Raw genomic sequence first — 15,852 nt, 5'->3', positions numbered from 1 at the left:
CCAGAAAGATTGTCCCATCTGGAAACTAAGGCAAAGTTTGGTCCCTCCCCTTCGGGAAGAGCCCGGCAGCCGCTCTGGGAGACGTCCTCCTGCGGGATCAGCCGCCGGCAGCCTCGCTCTGCAGGGCCACGGGCAGCCAAAGGAGACATCGAGCTCCTTCCCGAGCCAGGGACGGGAGCAGGGGGTGGCCGGGACACCGCACACCAGGTACGGGGAGCGCCAGGCACTGGGGAAGGGGGAAAAAAGAGCCTGGGAAGAGTGCAAGGGAGGAGCGACGGGGCTGCCAGGGGGATTTTAAGGAGTTCTGCGCCGGACGAGGGCTCGCGGTCTTCCTCTTATCTGACCCCAAATCCCCACGTGTCCCTGCAGGGTGACGGGAAGGGGAGAGGGTGCGTGCCCTGCTGGCATTAAGGGGTGTCGGGCTGGGGAGCAGCAGCACTGGGCTGCAGCGGGGGAAGCACAGACTGGAGGGAAAAGGAAAAAAAAAAACACATCGCAGCGATTAAACGCTGCTCCGGGCTTCCGGGGAGCGATCCAGCATTAAGGTAGGCAAAACTGAGACAAGGCACTGAGCCACCCTGCTTCGGGCAGGGTTTGGGGTAGATGTCCTCCAGAAGGTCCTCCCTGACCCGAGTTCTTCGGGGAGCCCGGTGCCAGCACCCTCCTCACCCCATCACCTGTCCGCCACGCCGAGCCCTCGTCCTGGCTCCAACCAGGGCTGTCGGGGAGAGGAGAGGGTGTTTTTGGGACGTGGCTTCCCCCGGTGGGCTTTGACCCTGCAGGTGACTACGTGGTGGCCTCAGGCATTAGTCACAGCAGGACCTGCCCCGTAGCCAGCCTGGACCTTACCCGGCAGCACAACGCCTCCAGCCTGTGACGGGGCTGAGCTTGGGGGAAGGATTTGGGGGCAGAAACCAAGGGTAAAACGCTGCCCGGGTTTACACCGACCGACTGGGGATGTGGGTGAGAGCAGCCAGCAGCTGTTGGGACGTGCTGCTGGGGACACACGGCATCACCCTCCGACGGGCAGCTCTCGGAGTGAGCTGGAGATGCTCAAATCTCCATCTCTGGTGTCATCGTTGGTGTTCCCCCCCCCCCTATTTGAAGCAAAATAAAATCACTTCAATGACTAAAGCAGGGCATTTAAGAGCAGGGGCCAGAACTGGGGTCCTCGGGTTAACACTGTCATACTGCTTTTTTGGGTGTTTTTTCTCCAGCCCCAGTGAAAATTCACATTCTGGTTTAGTTTTTGGGGCACGGATTAAGAGGTAATCCCACCCCTCAGTGATGAGCATTGCCTTTGGTTCATTCCCAGTGCCAAATTAGCAGAGGACATACTTAAAAATCAGTGACGCCTCCAGCCAGTGGGGAATAGCTCGTGTGGCACTTGGCTATGGGGTCACACCGTCCTTCCCCAGCCTGCGGTGCTCTCTGTGCTCACGGCAATGGGATATCGCTGGTTACTGAGGGGGGCATCACCCAAATAAACCACACCAACATGTCCTGTTTACGGGGAAAAAGCAGCTGAGATCAGCACATTTGCCTTTCAATGACGGCCTCGGCCATTTAGTCCCCACGACACAAAAGGCAGCAGTGTGAAGGACTCCTTCTTCCACGCTCCCACACAGTCCCCGGCCTCAGTTCCTCCTCCCCTTGGCAGCCTCCAAATAGAGAACGGGCCAAGGCCGGGGGGGGGGGGGGGGGGCGGGGGGAAAAAGAAAAAAAGGCAGAAAACAAAAGCCCGAAGCCAGCGGCACTGGTAAAACCTCCCTGACCACTGCCTGCTCTGAGACATTTCCTAAAAGGACCACAAAAATTTCGTTTCCGAGGCCGTGGGAAGAGAGCAGGAGCGTTGGATGCTCCTGCCCCACAGCACGGCTTTGTAGGGGCCAATTAGCCCCGAAGCAATTAGCCACCATTTAACAACTTATGCTCCCGTGTGTTGTCTCTCTCCTGCTGTAGAAGACGCCGGAGGTGCACGAGCAAACAGCGTGAAGCTGTTTTTGGGGCCAAAGGAGCGGGGCGGTGAGGAAACGCTGCTGAGGTTACCAGCCCGACCGCCTCTGTGCTCGAGACCCGAGATTTCCTTTTCTGCTCTTCCTTCGAGGGGCAGACAAAGCAGCTCAGCATCCGAGCAGCAAAACGCCCTGCTCAGGCTCCTGGACGGCAGCACACATCACTGCCCCCTTCCTGAAACTCTCCTGGAAGAGTAAAGCGGAGCAAACCCTGTTTTTACCCACACCCGGCTTGGGAACCTCCTGAATTTCCCAAGACACGATGACTTCGCTCTGGACGAGGGCTGGAAAGGTGTTCACGAAAAGTCGTGCTTCAGGTAAGGAACGTCTTCTCCATTTGTATTTCTTACCTGAGCAAAGCGTGTGCCCCGAGAAAGACTTCTTAAGGTGTTACAGGTAAGGCTTTACCAAAATAAATGTAAGCATAAATTGGAGTTGCTCATATAATCAAGTGCAGTGGGGAAATCCCATCCCTTTTAGGGAGATGTGCCCCTTCCTTAGCACCTATTATTGCTCTAAAAGCTAGCACCATTAAATACATTTGGCTTGTGACGCTGGTACAGATGTTAACATTTAGTTTGCTTTCTAAAAAACCCTCATAAGACGGTTTCTGGTCCTGCCTCATCCCCCAGACACCACTCACCCAACGCCCCTCCTGCTCAGGGCAGCCACACCAGCGCGGCCAGACCCAGAGCAGCCACAGCTCCCACAGCTCCGCTCCTGTTCTGCTGCCAAATCCTTTGGTCGCCCAGGGTAACAGCAAAGAAAGCACTTCTGGAAAGAGCACTTTATAATTCTGTAATAGGCTTTAGCTGAAAAAAAAAAAAAAAAGGGAAAGTTACATAAAAGTTACATAAAAAAAGTTCTGCAAGATGACAAGCGGGGCTCACCAGAACGTTTTAAAATCACCAAGAAGTCTCAGGGAAATTCCACTGTGAGATACTACACGCATTTCTTCAACGCCATAAACCAACTTGGTTCATTTTTGTTCTTCTGCTCTTCTTCCGAAGGGGAACGAAGCTCCTGACGGCCCTAGAACCGCTCAGGTTTGCTTTCACCCCAGCCCTCCCCAGCCAGAGCCGCCACAGCCATGGGGCTCAGCCCTGCGAGTCAGGCTTCCCCTTGTGACTTTACACAAAAACAACGTTAGCTTTTACTTATGTATTTATTCCGTTTGGGGCTACAACTTTTACAGTTCCAGAAATTCACTCTTCGGCCTCTTTGCTGACCGCAACCCCCCCGAGTTGCGCTGGGTGAAAGCACAACCTCCCAGGACGAGGCTGCTTTGGGAAAGTGGTGGCCAGGTCACCAAGCGGGGTGGCATCGGCGCTCTGTCCCCAAATAGAAGGCTTAATGAAAGCGTCCTCCGGCAGCTGCTGCTGGGCATCCGAGGCCTTGAAATGGCAGTGCCAGGCTTGGAGAAATCTGCCCTTGTGGGGTGCACAGGGCCAGGTGTTTTCGGAGTGATGTCTGATCAGTTTGTGGTGATGTCTGCCCACGTGGTGTGGAGTTAGAGGAGAGGGGACGTCGATGGTAAAAGCAGGAGCTTTGCCGACAGCGAGCGCGTCTCCTCCTGGGAACGTTTTGGGGGATTTTGGTCCTTTGGTGGTCGACGTCTGCCCCCGGTGCCATCGATGCTGGCGCTGCGTCAGTCGGCGTTCACCCCCGCAGCCAGCAGGCCAGAGGACGCTCCGCGACCCACGCGTCCCTACGCGGCCAGGTCGAAGTCGTCCCGCTCCTGGTTGTAGTCGAGGACCTTCTGGCGCAGGCGCGAGCCGTCGGCCCAGGTGACGAAGTCCTCGACGGCGCGCGGCACCAGCAGCGCGGGGTCGGTCACCACCTCGGGCCCCACGCGCACGTGGCCCTGCTCCACGAAGGCGACGGCGTGCCGCAGGTCCTGCGCCATGCGCAGCTTCAGCAGCACGCAGGGCAGGCGGCGGCGGCAGAAGGAGGCGGCCGACACCTTCTCGCAGAGGGCCAGCGAGCGCCGGGAGCCCAGCACCCCCAGGCCGTACAGCTTGCCCAGCAGGGCGGCGGTGCAGCGGGCTCGGAAGGCGGCGCTGGGCGGCCCCAGGTCGCGGAGGCGCCGGGCCAGGCCCCGCACGGCCCGGGCCAGCGCCTTGTAGCGAGCCCAGTCCTCCCGGCGGCCCAGGCGGTAGCGCCGCAGCGCCCGCACCTCGGCCAGGCCGCCCGCCGCCTCCCAGCTCACCAGCGACAGCCGCCGCAGCAGCTTCCGCTCCGGGTAGCGCAGCTGCCGCACCATGGCCGCGGGCGGGCGGGCGCAGGGAAGGAGGGAGCCGGGCGGCGGGGCCACCGCGGCGCCTTCCGGGGAGGGGCGGCTGGAGGGGAGGGGACGGGGGCGGGCACCGGGACGGGGAGCGGAGGGGCTGGGCCCGGCCCGCCTGGGCTCGGCTCGGCTGGGCTCGGCTCGGCTGGGCTCGATTCGGTTCTGCTTGATCCGGTTCGCCTCGATCCGGTGCGCCTCGATCCGGTGCGCCTCGATGCGGTTCGGCTCGATCCGGTGCGCCTCGATCCGGTGCGCCTCGATCCGGTTCGGCTCGATCCGGCTCGCCTCGATCCGGCTCGCCTCGATCCGGTGCGCCTCGATCCGGCTCTTCTCGGCTCGTCGGCGTTGCCCCGGGGCTGATGGTTGGGAATTCGGTGGTTTGTGCGTGCTTTAATCGCATCCTTACCTTCGGTTTTTAATTTGTTTTTATTCCTAAGCTCCTTCTTATTTTTGTGTTGAAGCCCCACCTTCAAGTTCAAATTTTATTTCAAACTTTTATTTTAAAATTTGTTGTTATTTTTAAGTCTTACTCTTAAGCCTATTTTCAGGTTTTATTTTAAAATTTATTCTTATTTTTAAGTCTTACTTGTAAGCCCAATTTGAGCTTTTATTTTAAAATTTGTTCTTATTTTCAAGTCTTGTTTTTAAGCGTGTTTTGAGGTTTTATTTTTAAATGTGTTCTTATTTTTATATCTTGTTTGTAAGCGGATTTTGAGGTTTTAAGTTTATTTTGAAGTGTCATTTTTAAAATTTATTTTTATTTTGAAGTTTTATTTGTAAGCTTATTTTTATTTACATTAATAAAATATTATATAATATTATCATATGTAATAATATAACTGCATATATATAGTATTAATGTTATTATTATACGAATAATTTAAGCTTATTTTGAGGTTTATTTACTTTGAGCTTATTTTGAAGTTTTATTTTAGGTTTATTTTGAAGTTCTATTTTGAAGTTTTATTTTAAAGTTTGTTTTTATTTTGAAGTTTATTCCTGATTTTAATTTTTTTTTTATTTTATATTTCTATTTATTTTTATTTTATTTTTCACCTTGTTTAGTTTTCCGACAGGCACGCTTTATGTCATTTCCCTAACGTGCAGGTGGGATGCAGCCCGGCCCCCCAGGCAGGGGCAGCGCACCCATTGCCCCCCGCAGCCCCTGCGCCCCACAGCCACCCCGTTCCCCACCACCTGGGCGCAGGGAGGGCCTCAGCCCCCTGCCCCAGCCACGCAGACCGGGCTTGTTTACAGGGAGCTGCAAAAACCCCAAACTTCCCCTCCTGCTTTCCGCACCGGGAGCGGGTCTCGGCGCAGGGAACCCACTGATCCAGGGCCTGGGCGCCCTCCTGGGCCCTGCGCTGCCTCCTCTGGGTGCCCTGCGGCCTCTCCGCTGCTGGGTGTCACCCTGCCTGCCACCACCAGCACCACCACCACCACCACACTGAAGGTGTCAGATCAGTGTCTTGGGGTTTCGGAGCTCAGATCCTCAATAGCAGCTGTTCTTATAGGCCTAATCCTCAGTTTGAGCAGTCCTGGACCTTTAACATGCTGTATTTGTTATATCTCTCAGGGTATACGGTCTGCTCACAAGCACCACAATGAGCACAGACGCCACAAAGGCCCCCAAATTCTCCTGATTTGTGATTTTTTTTTTCTTTTTTTTTTTTTCTCCCCAGGCCTGTCGGCCAAAGCGCCAAAGGAAATGGGCAGCAACAGCGCTGAGAAGTTTTACAGGATCCCCGAAGGGAAGGGGCCGCACTCCGTGGGCTGCACGGACCTGATGACAGAAAACGCAGCCGAGGTAAGCACTGGGTTCACCCTCCTTCGGATTTAAGGCTCAGAGCGAGCCTCACGACTCTGGTTTTATGGGGGAACCGGACAGAAGGTGTGCACAGAGGTGCAGGATGCGTGCGGGGCACACTTGGTGCCAGGATGTTAGAGGAGAGAGACACCGCGATGGGAAGGAGGGAGCAGTGAATAGCAGCCACCTGGTGGGCTCGCTTACAAGTTTCTCTTTCAAATCCTCTTGGTTTTGAGTTTTTTTTTGTGGGACTGCTCATGCATTTGCACTGTGGTTTTGCTCTTCAGAGCAGCTAGGTGGAATATGTGATCCGTTTGCAGTGGTTATTTGTGGCTTGGCTCTGCCGAGTCCTCTCTATTAGCACCAGAAAGTGATTAGCTTCTCTTTGCAATCAGCCCCTGTGTTTTTCGTGGATGAGCAATCTGCATAATGACAGTTCTCTCAGGGATAGGTAATGAACCTCTTTCCTCTCCTGGTAAACTGTCACCTGGAGAAATTCAGCGGGACTATTCTGGGATTGAATTAATGTAATTACCAGCCTGGATGGAGGCTCGGTGGTGCCCTCCTTAGTGCTCGCTGTGTCAAAGGTTGATTTAAGCTTGATGAGTAAATGGAAGCAAGAGTCATTAAACAAGCTTTTGGTGCACGCTGTGTATGAAACTGATAAATTCATGCTTAGAGGAGCAGACTTTATTCCAAAGCTCACGTTCATGCTGCTCTCCCGGGCTCGTGCACCTTGCCTGCAGTTTTAGATGGAACGTATTTAAATAAAGGCACATCAGGAGCCAGGCGGTGCGTTCAAGCAGTGTGTTGCACACACTTCGTCTGCTGGGAGATCTTTAAGAGATTTTTGGTAGACTGCTGTGTAGGAAAAATATTGACAAGGGGAGGACAGGGAGCCCGTGTGGTTCCCCCACAGACTTGGTGTACAAATGGCAAGAGGAGACCCAAGGCAGTGGTAAGAAATGGAGGCAGATGGAACAGAAGTAGTAAAATTGGTTAGAAAGATGGACCTAACAGGCCTGTATATATCCTGGTGAGGAGATACAGGAGGAACAGTAGTTACTGCACTCCTTTGCTGCGCTGCTGACTGCAGACAGAGCCGTTTGCTCGAGTTAGCCAGGAGACGATGGCCAAGTTGAGGCCGTGCCCCTGAGTGCCCAAACCTCATCTGCTGGGCCACACCTCCAGATACCGGTCTCGGGGGAAAATCTGACCTGACCCAGTGGAAAACTGTACTTCTAGGAGGGTCGGTTACCTTTCCCCCAGCACAGCAAGGCGAACGGGCTCGGTAGCAGCTCCATGAGACACTGGTGGGAGCATCACTGCCAGGATGTCAGCTGTTGTACTGCTTCAAGTCATTGCACGGACAAAATGACAGTGACATCAAAGCTCAGCCTGTACTGAGTAATAATTTTCTCATGAGATTCTCCAAATTCTCTTGAGCTGTTTTTCTTGCAACTGAAGCACTTGACATAAATGTTTTTATCTTCCTTCTTTTTTGTCATATATTAATAAATATCATTTGTTTTTAATCGCAGGGAAGCTTCTTACGCCTGTATTATCCTTCATGCGACGCCACAGATAACGAAGAGGCACCGTGGATTCCAGATAAAGAGTACTACCAGGGACTTTCTGACTTCCTTAACATGTACCGCGTTGTAGGAGAAAGGCTTTTCCAGTACTATGTTGGTGAGACTGGTTTGGGCTTTTTTTCTTGACAAGGGCACGAGCTCCGTATGTGAGCAGCATGTTCTTGATTCAACATTAGTTTCTCCCACAGAGGAGTGTGTGTTTGGGAAGGGTTTGGGTGGCGAGGCTCAATGCTGGACGCGACCCAGTTCTCACAGGACCGCAGTCCGTGACCACTGTACACGGGAGTGTCTGGGTTGGTGTGGGGAAGCTGCCTCTATGTCAGGATTCAAATCACAAGGGGAACTTTGCAGATATACAAAGGTCAGGTAGATGCTAAACTCTAAATACGAACAGAACTTGGATGCCTGGCTGCTCCTAGAAATGTGTTCTTGTAGGGTGTAAAGGGTTGGCCTTGTGCTAGGCTATGGACAGGAGAAGGAAAACATCTTTTTGTAGAAAGTGTTTGCAGAATCGCGTCTTCATTTATCTTCTGCATTTTAAGATTTGGTACCCTAATCTTTAGATGACCCCTCTGAAATCACCAGGCTCTCGGGATCTCTCCCACAGGAACAAGTGCTGTCTCTCATTTAAGTGCTAATGACACGCTTCCATTTTTATGTAGGTTCAGTGACCTGTCCTGCAAAACCAAATGCTGATTTTAAGCCAGGAGAAAAATACCCACTCCTCGTTTTTTCCCATGGACTTGGCGCTTTTCGGTAATTCTGCAGTTTGTTGACAAACTATTTTTGTCATCCGTGGGGACAACAGTCTCTAAGAATGGTTCTGAACAGATTTTCAGTAGGGGGTGAGATCCCTGTGGAGTCAAAAAACATTTGGGGAACAAGCTGCTGTGTATCAGCATGCTTCCACTGAAATCAATGCCAGTAAATAAAAGCAGGGTTGGTTTCTTTACCTGTGTTTGCCAGTTATATTTTAGGGGTGCATAAGTATGTTGTGAGAACTAGGTAGTTAATCTTTGGACAGCTCTTTGAAGATGCAAAGTGTCCCATGTGCTACTTTTAAAAAATTATTAACGTTTTCTTTCTGCTGAATAGGTACTGAAACAGTAACGGGCTGTAGTGCAACAAAAAGCACCCTCGGGTGACTGGCATACCATAGCCTGCTCTGCTCGTTAGCAAATTAAAGCAGAGAGGAGAAATACAGAATGGGGGCTAGCACATACGGGGTGCAGTCAGTGTTTAAGGAGCAATGCGACTGAAATCATTGTGTGTGCGTATGTATCACCAGTGTGGTCTTGATTGCAGGACAATCTATTCCGCTATTTGCATAGAGATGGCTTCTCAAGGCTTTATAGTGGCTGCTGTGGAGCACAGGTGGGTATATTGTGCGCTCTTCAGTTTGATGGAAAGAAACTTTCTCATAATAAATAGTTACTTGTAAAGATTTTTTTAAAGGAGTAACTAATATCTCATATTCAGCCCCAACCCCTTCCCTAGCTCGCTTCCTAGCTAACCAAAGGGAGGTAAATTTGAAGCCCTTTAATGAAAAGTCCTGTGGCACGTATCATTTGTCATTCTCCAAGCATGCTATTTTTCTCGTTTATTGTTAGAACCTGGCAAATATAACGGTGGAAGGAGTTTTGGTGGGGCAGCACTGGTTGGGAGCGTGGGTTTCTTGAAACAAGTGAAAACTACAACTTCTTTTGACTTCATCCCAAAGAAATGGAATACATCCTCAGAAATAACCTTCTGTCGATATTACAGAGATGAATCAGCTTCAGCAACGTATTACTGTAAAAAAAAGTCTGGTTCTGAAACAGAGGAAGAGTCTACATCAAACATGGAGAAGGAGTGGATCTACTACAGGAAACTAAAATCGGGAGAGGAAGAACGTTGTTTGCGTCACAAGCAGGTACCCTCCTGGGGCTGCATGCTAGGAATGAGACAGCGTGTTTAGGACTGACACTTGCAGACACTTTCACTTTGGCCACGCCTGCAGTCTTCTGCCATGGCTCAGTGTACACAATAGCCTAAAGTCCAATATTCCTGAAGATGGAAACGCCAACAGCAGCTTTCTTCATAGCATAAACTACTTCCTTAACACAGCTTTCCCATGAGGTTGTGCTGTCATTCTTAGTCAGCTCTTTCACCTGCTTCTCCTCTACTTTCTGTTTCTCCTCTGTCTCCAGTTTTGCTGCCCAGCCCTGTCCTTAAGCATTGTTTGTTGTGTGGCCTTAGGCTTGCTGTAGCTTTTGTTTACTGCTACCAGCAAGACGAATCATGACTGCTGTAAGGGGGATGTTTGCTTCACCACCTCTGACACACTTTGGCATGGATTACAGCAGTGTAAGCAGTGCAGACTTCCTGATTACAAGCAGCATCCGTGCTAGATGTGATGTGGTCGTGGCGATAAGCTCCTCCAAGCACAGACCTGACCTTTAAAACATGGGAGTGTTTTCTTCCACCCAGCGTGGACTCAAACAGGGAAGTGTTTATCTTGCTGGGCCACACAGACAGCAGTATGAGTGTCCTTTCCTGTGTGCATACAACATCCTACTTGTGAGTCCAACTACACAACATCTGAGCTTGCAAATAACCTGCAGGAGCTGCTGCCTGTACATTTTGCTAGTAGAGAAGCCAGGAGATTGAGATTTACTTGAAATTCATAACGCACAGACATCTTGCTGGCTGGCTACACTCGATTGCTCCCAATGATGCTGTTGCTCTTTGGTTTTTTTTTAAGCCTTTTTTTTTTTTTTTTTTTTTACTAAAAATATCAAAATCTAGAACACTTCTTACACTGAAAACCTGTATTTGCAACAGCTTTGTTACATTTTTCAGTAATGTGTATGCATTTAAAATAGGAAGGGCTTCTAGGCAGTTTCTTGCTTTGGGTACATCCAGCACAAAGATGCTTCCAGAGCTATCGTGCACATGAAGCAAGTGGAGGATCTACACAAGAGCTGCAACATTTTGGGGCCCCCAAAATTCAGATTTGATCAAAACTTCTCAGGGTTTTGTTTTACAGATCCATTCTACAGTTCAGAATAGTGCTTATTGTACCAGTCCCTTATATTAAAAAAAAAAAAGACTAAATTTTGTGTACAAAGAGCCAGCAAACCTAGCAGTTGTCTGATAATTCATCCCACTTCTGCCCCATCTTTTCTGTCTCCCAGGTGCAGCAGAGAGCACAGGAGTGCATCAAAGCGCTCAACCTCATTCTGAAAATCAATTCAGGAGAGGAAGTAATGAATGTACTGAATTCAAACTTTGACTGGAATCACCTGAAGGTGAGTGAAAGTTAGTGACTTCATTCTGTTAAACACCTAATAAAGCTTCTGGGTTTCCTCTTCCGTTACTAAACTGCTTCCTGTAGACTATTCTGAAGATCACACAGTAGATCAAAAACTATTATTTGAAAAGAAAAAAAAAATGGGGAAAGAAAGTCTCTTACAGCACCTGGATTTTTTTTAACAGGATTCTGTTGATACTAGCAGAATAGCTGTGATGGGACACTCTTTTGGTGGTGCTACAGTTATTGAGAGTCTCAGCAAAGAAATTAGATTCAGGTATGTATGTCAAACAAAGAAAGGAACATTTGGCACTGGACAAGCCTGGAACAGGGAGCCTTACCTAAGATCCCTCAGCTACAAATTAGCTCTTGAAGAAAAACTGTTTGGCATGTCTCATCTTCTTCAACTCATGCTTCCTTCAGCTTTGGGGATGCAGAGGAACACAATAGTTGTATTGTATTTTACCGTGACACTGCGGGACCTTGCAGAAGCTCCTGTGCCCAGCTGCACCTGGCAGAGGAGACCAACAAATGGAATAATGGATTAATCCTCTTCCCCCAGAGTAGAAAGCATTATCGCTACAAAGTGATTCATTAACGTGTTTACCCGTTCAGTATCATCAGTTTCCTCATGTCTGCTGCAAATCAAAGCATGCTGAAAACGTCCTCACAAAGCTCTCTACCTGTGACAATATCTAGATGTTGTTTTCGGCAGGTGTGGCATTGCCCTCGATGCGTGGATGCTGCCAGTGGGCGATGACACTTACCAAAACAGTGTCCAGCAACCGCTGCTTTTTATCAATTCTGAAAAATTCCAGTGGGCTGATAATATCTTAAAGATGAAGAAGCTTAGCTCCAATGACTCAAACAAGAAAATGATCACCATCAAGTAAGTGCCGGGGATCCACCATTTCTGTGGTCAAGGATGAATCTTTGTTTACAGAACTTACTCTCCTGTCAGAGCTGTTCAGTTACAGGTAGCTGTAGGACAGACAGTCACTACTTCCTCAGGGCCTAGGTTTTCACTGCACATTTAAATTAGATAGCAATATGTCTGCTACAGGGGAGATGGAGACCTTTCTCAGCGCAGGCAGTAACATTAAGACACTGCAAGGTGTGCGTTCCTCTGCCAGGCACAAGTTTTGCTCTGGGCCTCACACATCTGCATTTGGACATTTTAAGTAGCCCTCTGGGTGCAGTTGTACACTCCCCTAGTAAAAGCACCGTGCACAGGGGAGGAGGCACCGCTATAACACATGTATGCTCAGAGCAGAGAGACAACCTGGTGATCTCAAGGTTTTGCCAGGCCTACTCCTTATCACTGTTGTGGTTATATAGACGAAGCACAAACAAAACTTCCTCCCTTCTGTGGTTAGGGCAGGATTTACTGCTAACCTTGCATGCTCATGAGACTAGAATTTGCTCGATAAAATAGTGTGAGATGTGTCTGGCTTTCAAGAAGCCTTTGTCGTCTTCTAATCAGTCAGCTACGTTCTTATGAGCCTGTCGATCAATTCTGTATTTGCAGAGGGTCAGTGCATCAGAGCTTTCCTGACTTTACCTTTGTGAGCGGAGAAATCATTGGAAAGTTTTTCAAATTAAAAGGAGAAATAGATCCAAATGAAGCTATCGATATAAGCAACCACGCTTCACTAGCCTTCCTGCAGAAACATTTGAGTAAGTATCTGTTTATATCAAAGCATGACATCAATCAACATGTAACTCCTATAAAGCTTTTTTTTTAATAAACACTGCTTACTACAAGATCTAAAGTAAGTCTCAGAAAAATCTAAGCAGGAAAAAAAATGCATCAGACTGTAACGAAACTCTAGAAAAAGTTACTTTTATAATTTAAGCAACTCAGAGGAAGAACATCTGAGTTTCAGTACACTTGTGCTAGTATGTAAAAACTAGGAGCGTGCAAGACTGCATCCCCTACTTTGCCAAGCTGATTCATGTATCCTATTTAATTCTTTGGTATCATTTTACAGAAATCTGACAATGCAACTCATTACCATTTGGGTTTCTTTTCCCCCATTTTATAGGTCTTAAGAAAGATTTTGATAAGTGGGATTCCCTCGTGGATGGCATAGGACCCAATGTTATTTCTGGTACCAACATTGACCTATCTCCATCTCAAGGCGAATAAGGAATGCGAGGAAGTACTGTAAATACCACAGGAACCAGGACACTAATGTTGGCCAGATATTGCTCAGATGTGATAGCACTGGCCTCCGACACAGCTTTTGGGGTGCAGAACAAAAAATATATCAAAACGTAGAAAAGTTAAGTTCAGATGAGTTAGTGGGATTCTCAGAAATAATACCATAACAGGGTAATTTCTGCTTTATAGGCAGTGGGGGGGAGGGGGGCAGGAAATCACTTGATGGTAATTTAAATATTCTGTTTCTGACCTAGAATCAACTTTGCAGAGATAAATTAAACTACCAGGAATTCAACTAAAGTTCTGCTTACCAAGCTTCAAGTCAGTTTACATCCAGCAAGCCTTTTTTTTTCCAGTGTAAGAAAAAACTAATTTATTAAACTTAATTATTTCAGCTGTGCTCTGGGAACAGCTGGGAGTTGGGGCAGATTTCTGTTCCTTCTAGTTAGAGAGGTACCAGGAAGAAGCTCTTCAGAACTGTCTACTTAAAAGAAGAGCTACAGTAAAAGCAACAGGAAATAGTTTAAGGTAACAGCAAAGCAAGGAGTTTGTCCTGACACGACTTTTCATATGAACTTATCCCACTTACATTTTTAAGATCTGTTCATGCTGCCACACTCAGAGGAGGTTTCCATTCAAAAAGCTGCTGAAATGGTCACTCACTGTAGTAAGTGTAACCCCCCTAGGCAAAGCTTTAAGCAGGGTCTCTTGTATTATTCTATGTTACCACTACTATCTCTGTATTACCACTGTCACTCGGTACCACTGCTGTAGATGAACCTGTGGAATAGACGTGTCAGTTCTAGCTGCTCCCTTTAAAGAGGGGCATGCAAGCATTTTTTGATCATGTCGTCCTGTACAGTTGTAATACGCTTCAGCTAGTCATCTTTGTTCAGGTTCTAGCATTGCTGTCTGTGTCAGCAGAAACAGCTGGCTGTGTGGGCCTCTGCAGGCAGCTCTGATTTTTAGAGCAGAACTCTCAAGTTGCCACAAGGAAGAACAACTTCTAAGTGAATAAGCCTTGCAAGAGGGGGACTACTAACTGTAGCCTATTTGTTTCAAAATAAGGTTACAAACAACTGTGTTGCTTGCTCCAGTTGTGTTTTAACTGTAATTAAGTATTTATATAATCTGTGATCTTAACATGAGATTGCAATGACAGCTAAGGCCTGTTGTTCAGAATTTAATTAAATTCTTTACAGCCTACCACCGTGTCTTGTCTCTGCTAAGGGGATCAATATGCAAGTGTTTCTCTTACTGAGTGAGCACTAATGCTCAGGATCTACTGTAATGCTCAGCAAGATGGTTACAAGATGAGACCTTGTGTTTGTAATTTGCCATGGCACTGTGAAAAACTCCCGGCCTCAAAAGAACCTACACTGCAGACGCATGGAACAGGAATAGGAAAAAGAGCGCCCCCTCTTCAACACATGAAGAGCATAAGTTGTGTGGTGAGCTGCAGCTGGGAGCACACCACACATGCAGCAGCACAACCACACTGCTAGGTCTGCTTCATATTGAAGCTTCAGCTTTCGTTACTGCTATTAAAGGCTACATCACAAACCCAAGTTCGGTTTTGTACACAACTGGGTAGTGTTTCTAGCGTTACAAAGCATTCAGCATGGCTCACAGTGCTCTAGAGAACTACAGATCAAAACAGAAGCAGTAACTGCAGGATGTGCATAGCCACATCACCTGCAGTACAGCTGCAGACATACAGAACCTGTGACAGTTTGTGGTACACTGTACGTGTTACACTGTATTTGGGCAAATGCATAGGGAAAGAAAGCCAAAAAATTTAACAAAACCCTGTAGAGCATGCCCCAGTGTCAGCCAGCTTTATTCCAGCTTCTTCCATTGCTTTGTAACAGCACCAAATACAAGACTTCCAATGCTACACAACTGTTTCTCTAGAGCAGAAAAACTTCCCCACCCCCCGTAAATACCCTTAACTTTTCTAAAAGAAAAAAACAAACAACAAAAAACAAGAATGCAACTTTTTGAAAAGAAAACACCAGAAAGCAGTGTTGTGTACCACAGTAGCCTACACAGCAGTAACTCACAAGAAACCTTTGTTCAAGAACCACCCACTGACAGCCAGGCATAAGTTAGGACACAAAAGCATCCAGTAATGAATGCCTGTCAAGAGGCACATTCTTGTTTAATTAAAGAAAGCACAGCTTTAAGATGCCAAGCAGACAGCAGTCTGCCAGCAACCACTAATTCTTCGACAGGGAAGTATGGCAGTAAGGCATTTACTCAGGCAGAAGAAACACTCAGTGTTTTGCTTGTAGTCTTGTTCCCATGAAAACCCATTTTCATGGCAATGGTGTGTACACAGGTACTTGCTTGAAGCTTCACGTGGAGAACACGTCATTCTTACAGGAATGCTAGAGAGAATAAGGATCTTCAGATTTCTCAGATTTAGCTGAACTGCAACTGGTTTGCTCTTCTATAAAGAAAAAACAGATCAGACCCATCGAGATATTTCTATAAACACATAAATGCATTAATATCTGAAGTCGCAGCTCTATAAAAGCCTTCAGACAAACACTATCAACATACTGGACCCTATTAAAAGGCTACTCATTAGAAGTTACTGTGAAATGACAAGGCAGTTCAAACACCTGAACTGTCCAAGCAGATGAGACAAGCAGTGCTCCCAGATCTCACTTGTGAGTTCGGAGCCACT

General features: G+C 48.0%; 2 protein-coding genes across 3 annotated transcripts; one reads left to right on the top strand and one right to left on the bottom strand.

Annotated features, from left to right (window-relative positions):
- The first annotated feature begins 62 nt into the window (after positions 1-62).
- On the top strand, positions 63-14,366 carry PLA2G7 (phospholipase A2 group VII). Of its 2 annotated transcripts, XM_083827955.1 has the most exons (12): positions 63-207; positions 1,963-2,332; positions 5,985-6,109; positions 7,651-7,801; positions 8,367-8,460; positions 9,010-9,078; positions 9,469-9,616; positions 10,881-10,994; positions 11,182-11,273; positions 11,712-11,885; positions 12,525-12,673; positions 13,042-14,366. In XM_083827955.1, exons 2-12 carry the CDS (start codon positions 2,278-2,280, stop codon positions 13,143-13,145), a joined length of 1,275 nt encoding a protein of 424 aa, XP_083684081.1. In that variant the 5' UTR covers positions 63-207; positions 1,963-2,277; the 3' UTR covers positions 13,146-14,366. The 2 variants fall into 2 exon arrangements, with proteins under 2 accessions (XP_083684081.1, XP_083684082.1); XM_083827956.1 differs by lacking the exons at positions 63-207; positions 1,963-2,332 and adding an exon at positions 4,343-4,683.
- On the bottom strand, positions 3,162-4,345 carry LOC310896088 (U3 small nucleolar ribonucleoprotein IMP3-like). Its single transcript, XM_083827959.1, has one exon. The coding sequence runs from the start codon at positions 4,276-4,278 to the stop codon at positions 3,724-3,726; it is 555 nt and encodes a 184-aa protein (XP_083684085.1). The 5' UTR covers positions 4,279-4,345; the 3' UTR covers positions 3,162-3,723.
- Positions 14,367-15,852: the final 1,486 nt, after the last annotated feature.

Source organism: Anser anser (genome assembly GCF_964211835.1).
Source record: "Anser anser genome assembly, chromosome: 3".
NCBI classification, from domain to species: Eukaryota; Metazoa; Chordata; class Aves; order Anseriformes; family Anatidae; genus Anser; species Anser anser.
The sequence above is the reverse complement of the archived record's forward strand: the minus strand, read 5'-3'. Positions and strand labels throughout refer to the sequence as shown.

What these genes read in the sequence shown, in the direction of transcription:
- PLA2G7 (XM_083827955.1), top strand. Translation starts at nt 2,278, where the DNA reads ATGACTTCGCTCTGGACGAGGGCTGGAAAGGTGTTCACGAAAAGTCGT. An exon ending in GTTGTTTGCGTCACAAGCAG is followed by an intron (nt 9,617 to 10,880) that starts GTACCCTCCTGG and finishes TCTGTCTCCCAG; the next exon opens with GTGCAGCAGAGAGCACAGGA. An exon ending in AGCAAAGAAATTAGATTCAG is followed by an intron (nt 11,274 to 11,711) that starts GTATGTATGTCA and finishes TGTTTTCGGCAG; the next exon opens with GTGTGGCATTGCCCTCGATG.
- LOC310896088 (XM_083827959.1), bottom strand. Translation starts at nt 4,278, where the DNA reads ATGGTGCGGCAGCTGCGCTACCCGGAGCGGAAGCTGCTGCGGCGGCTG.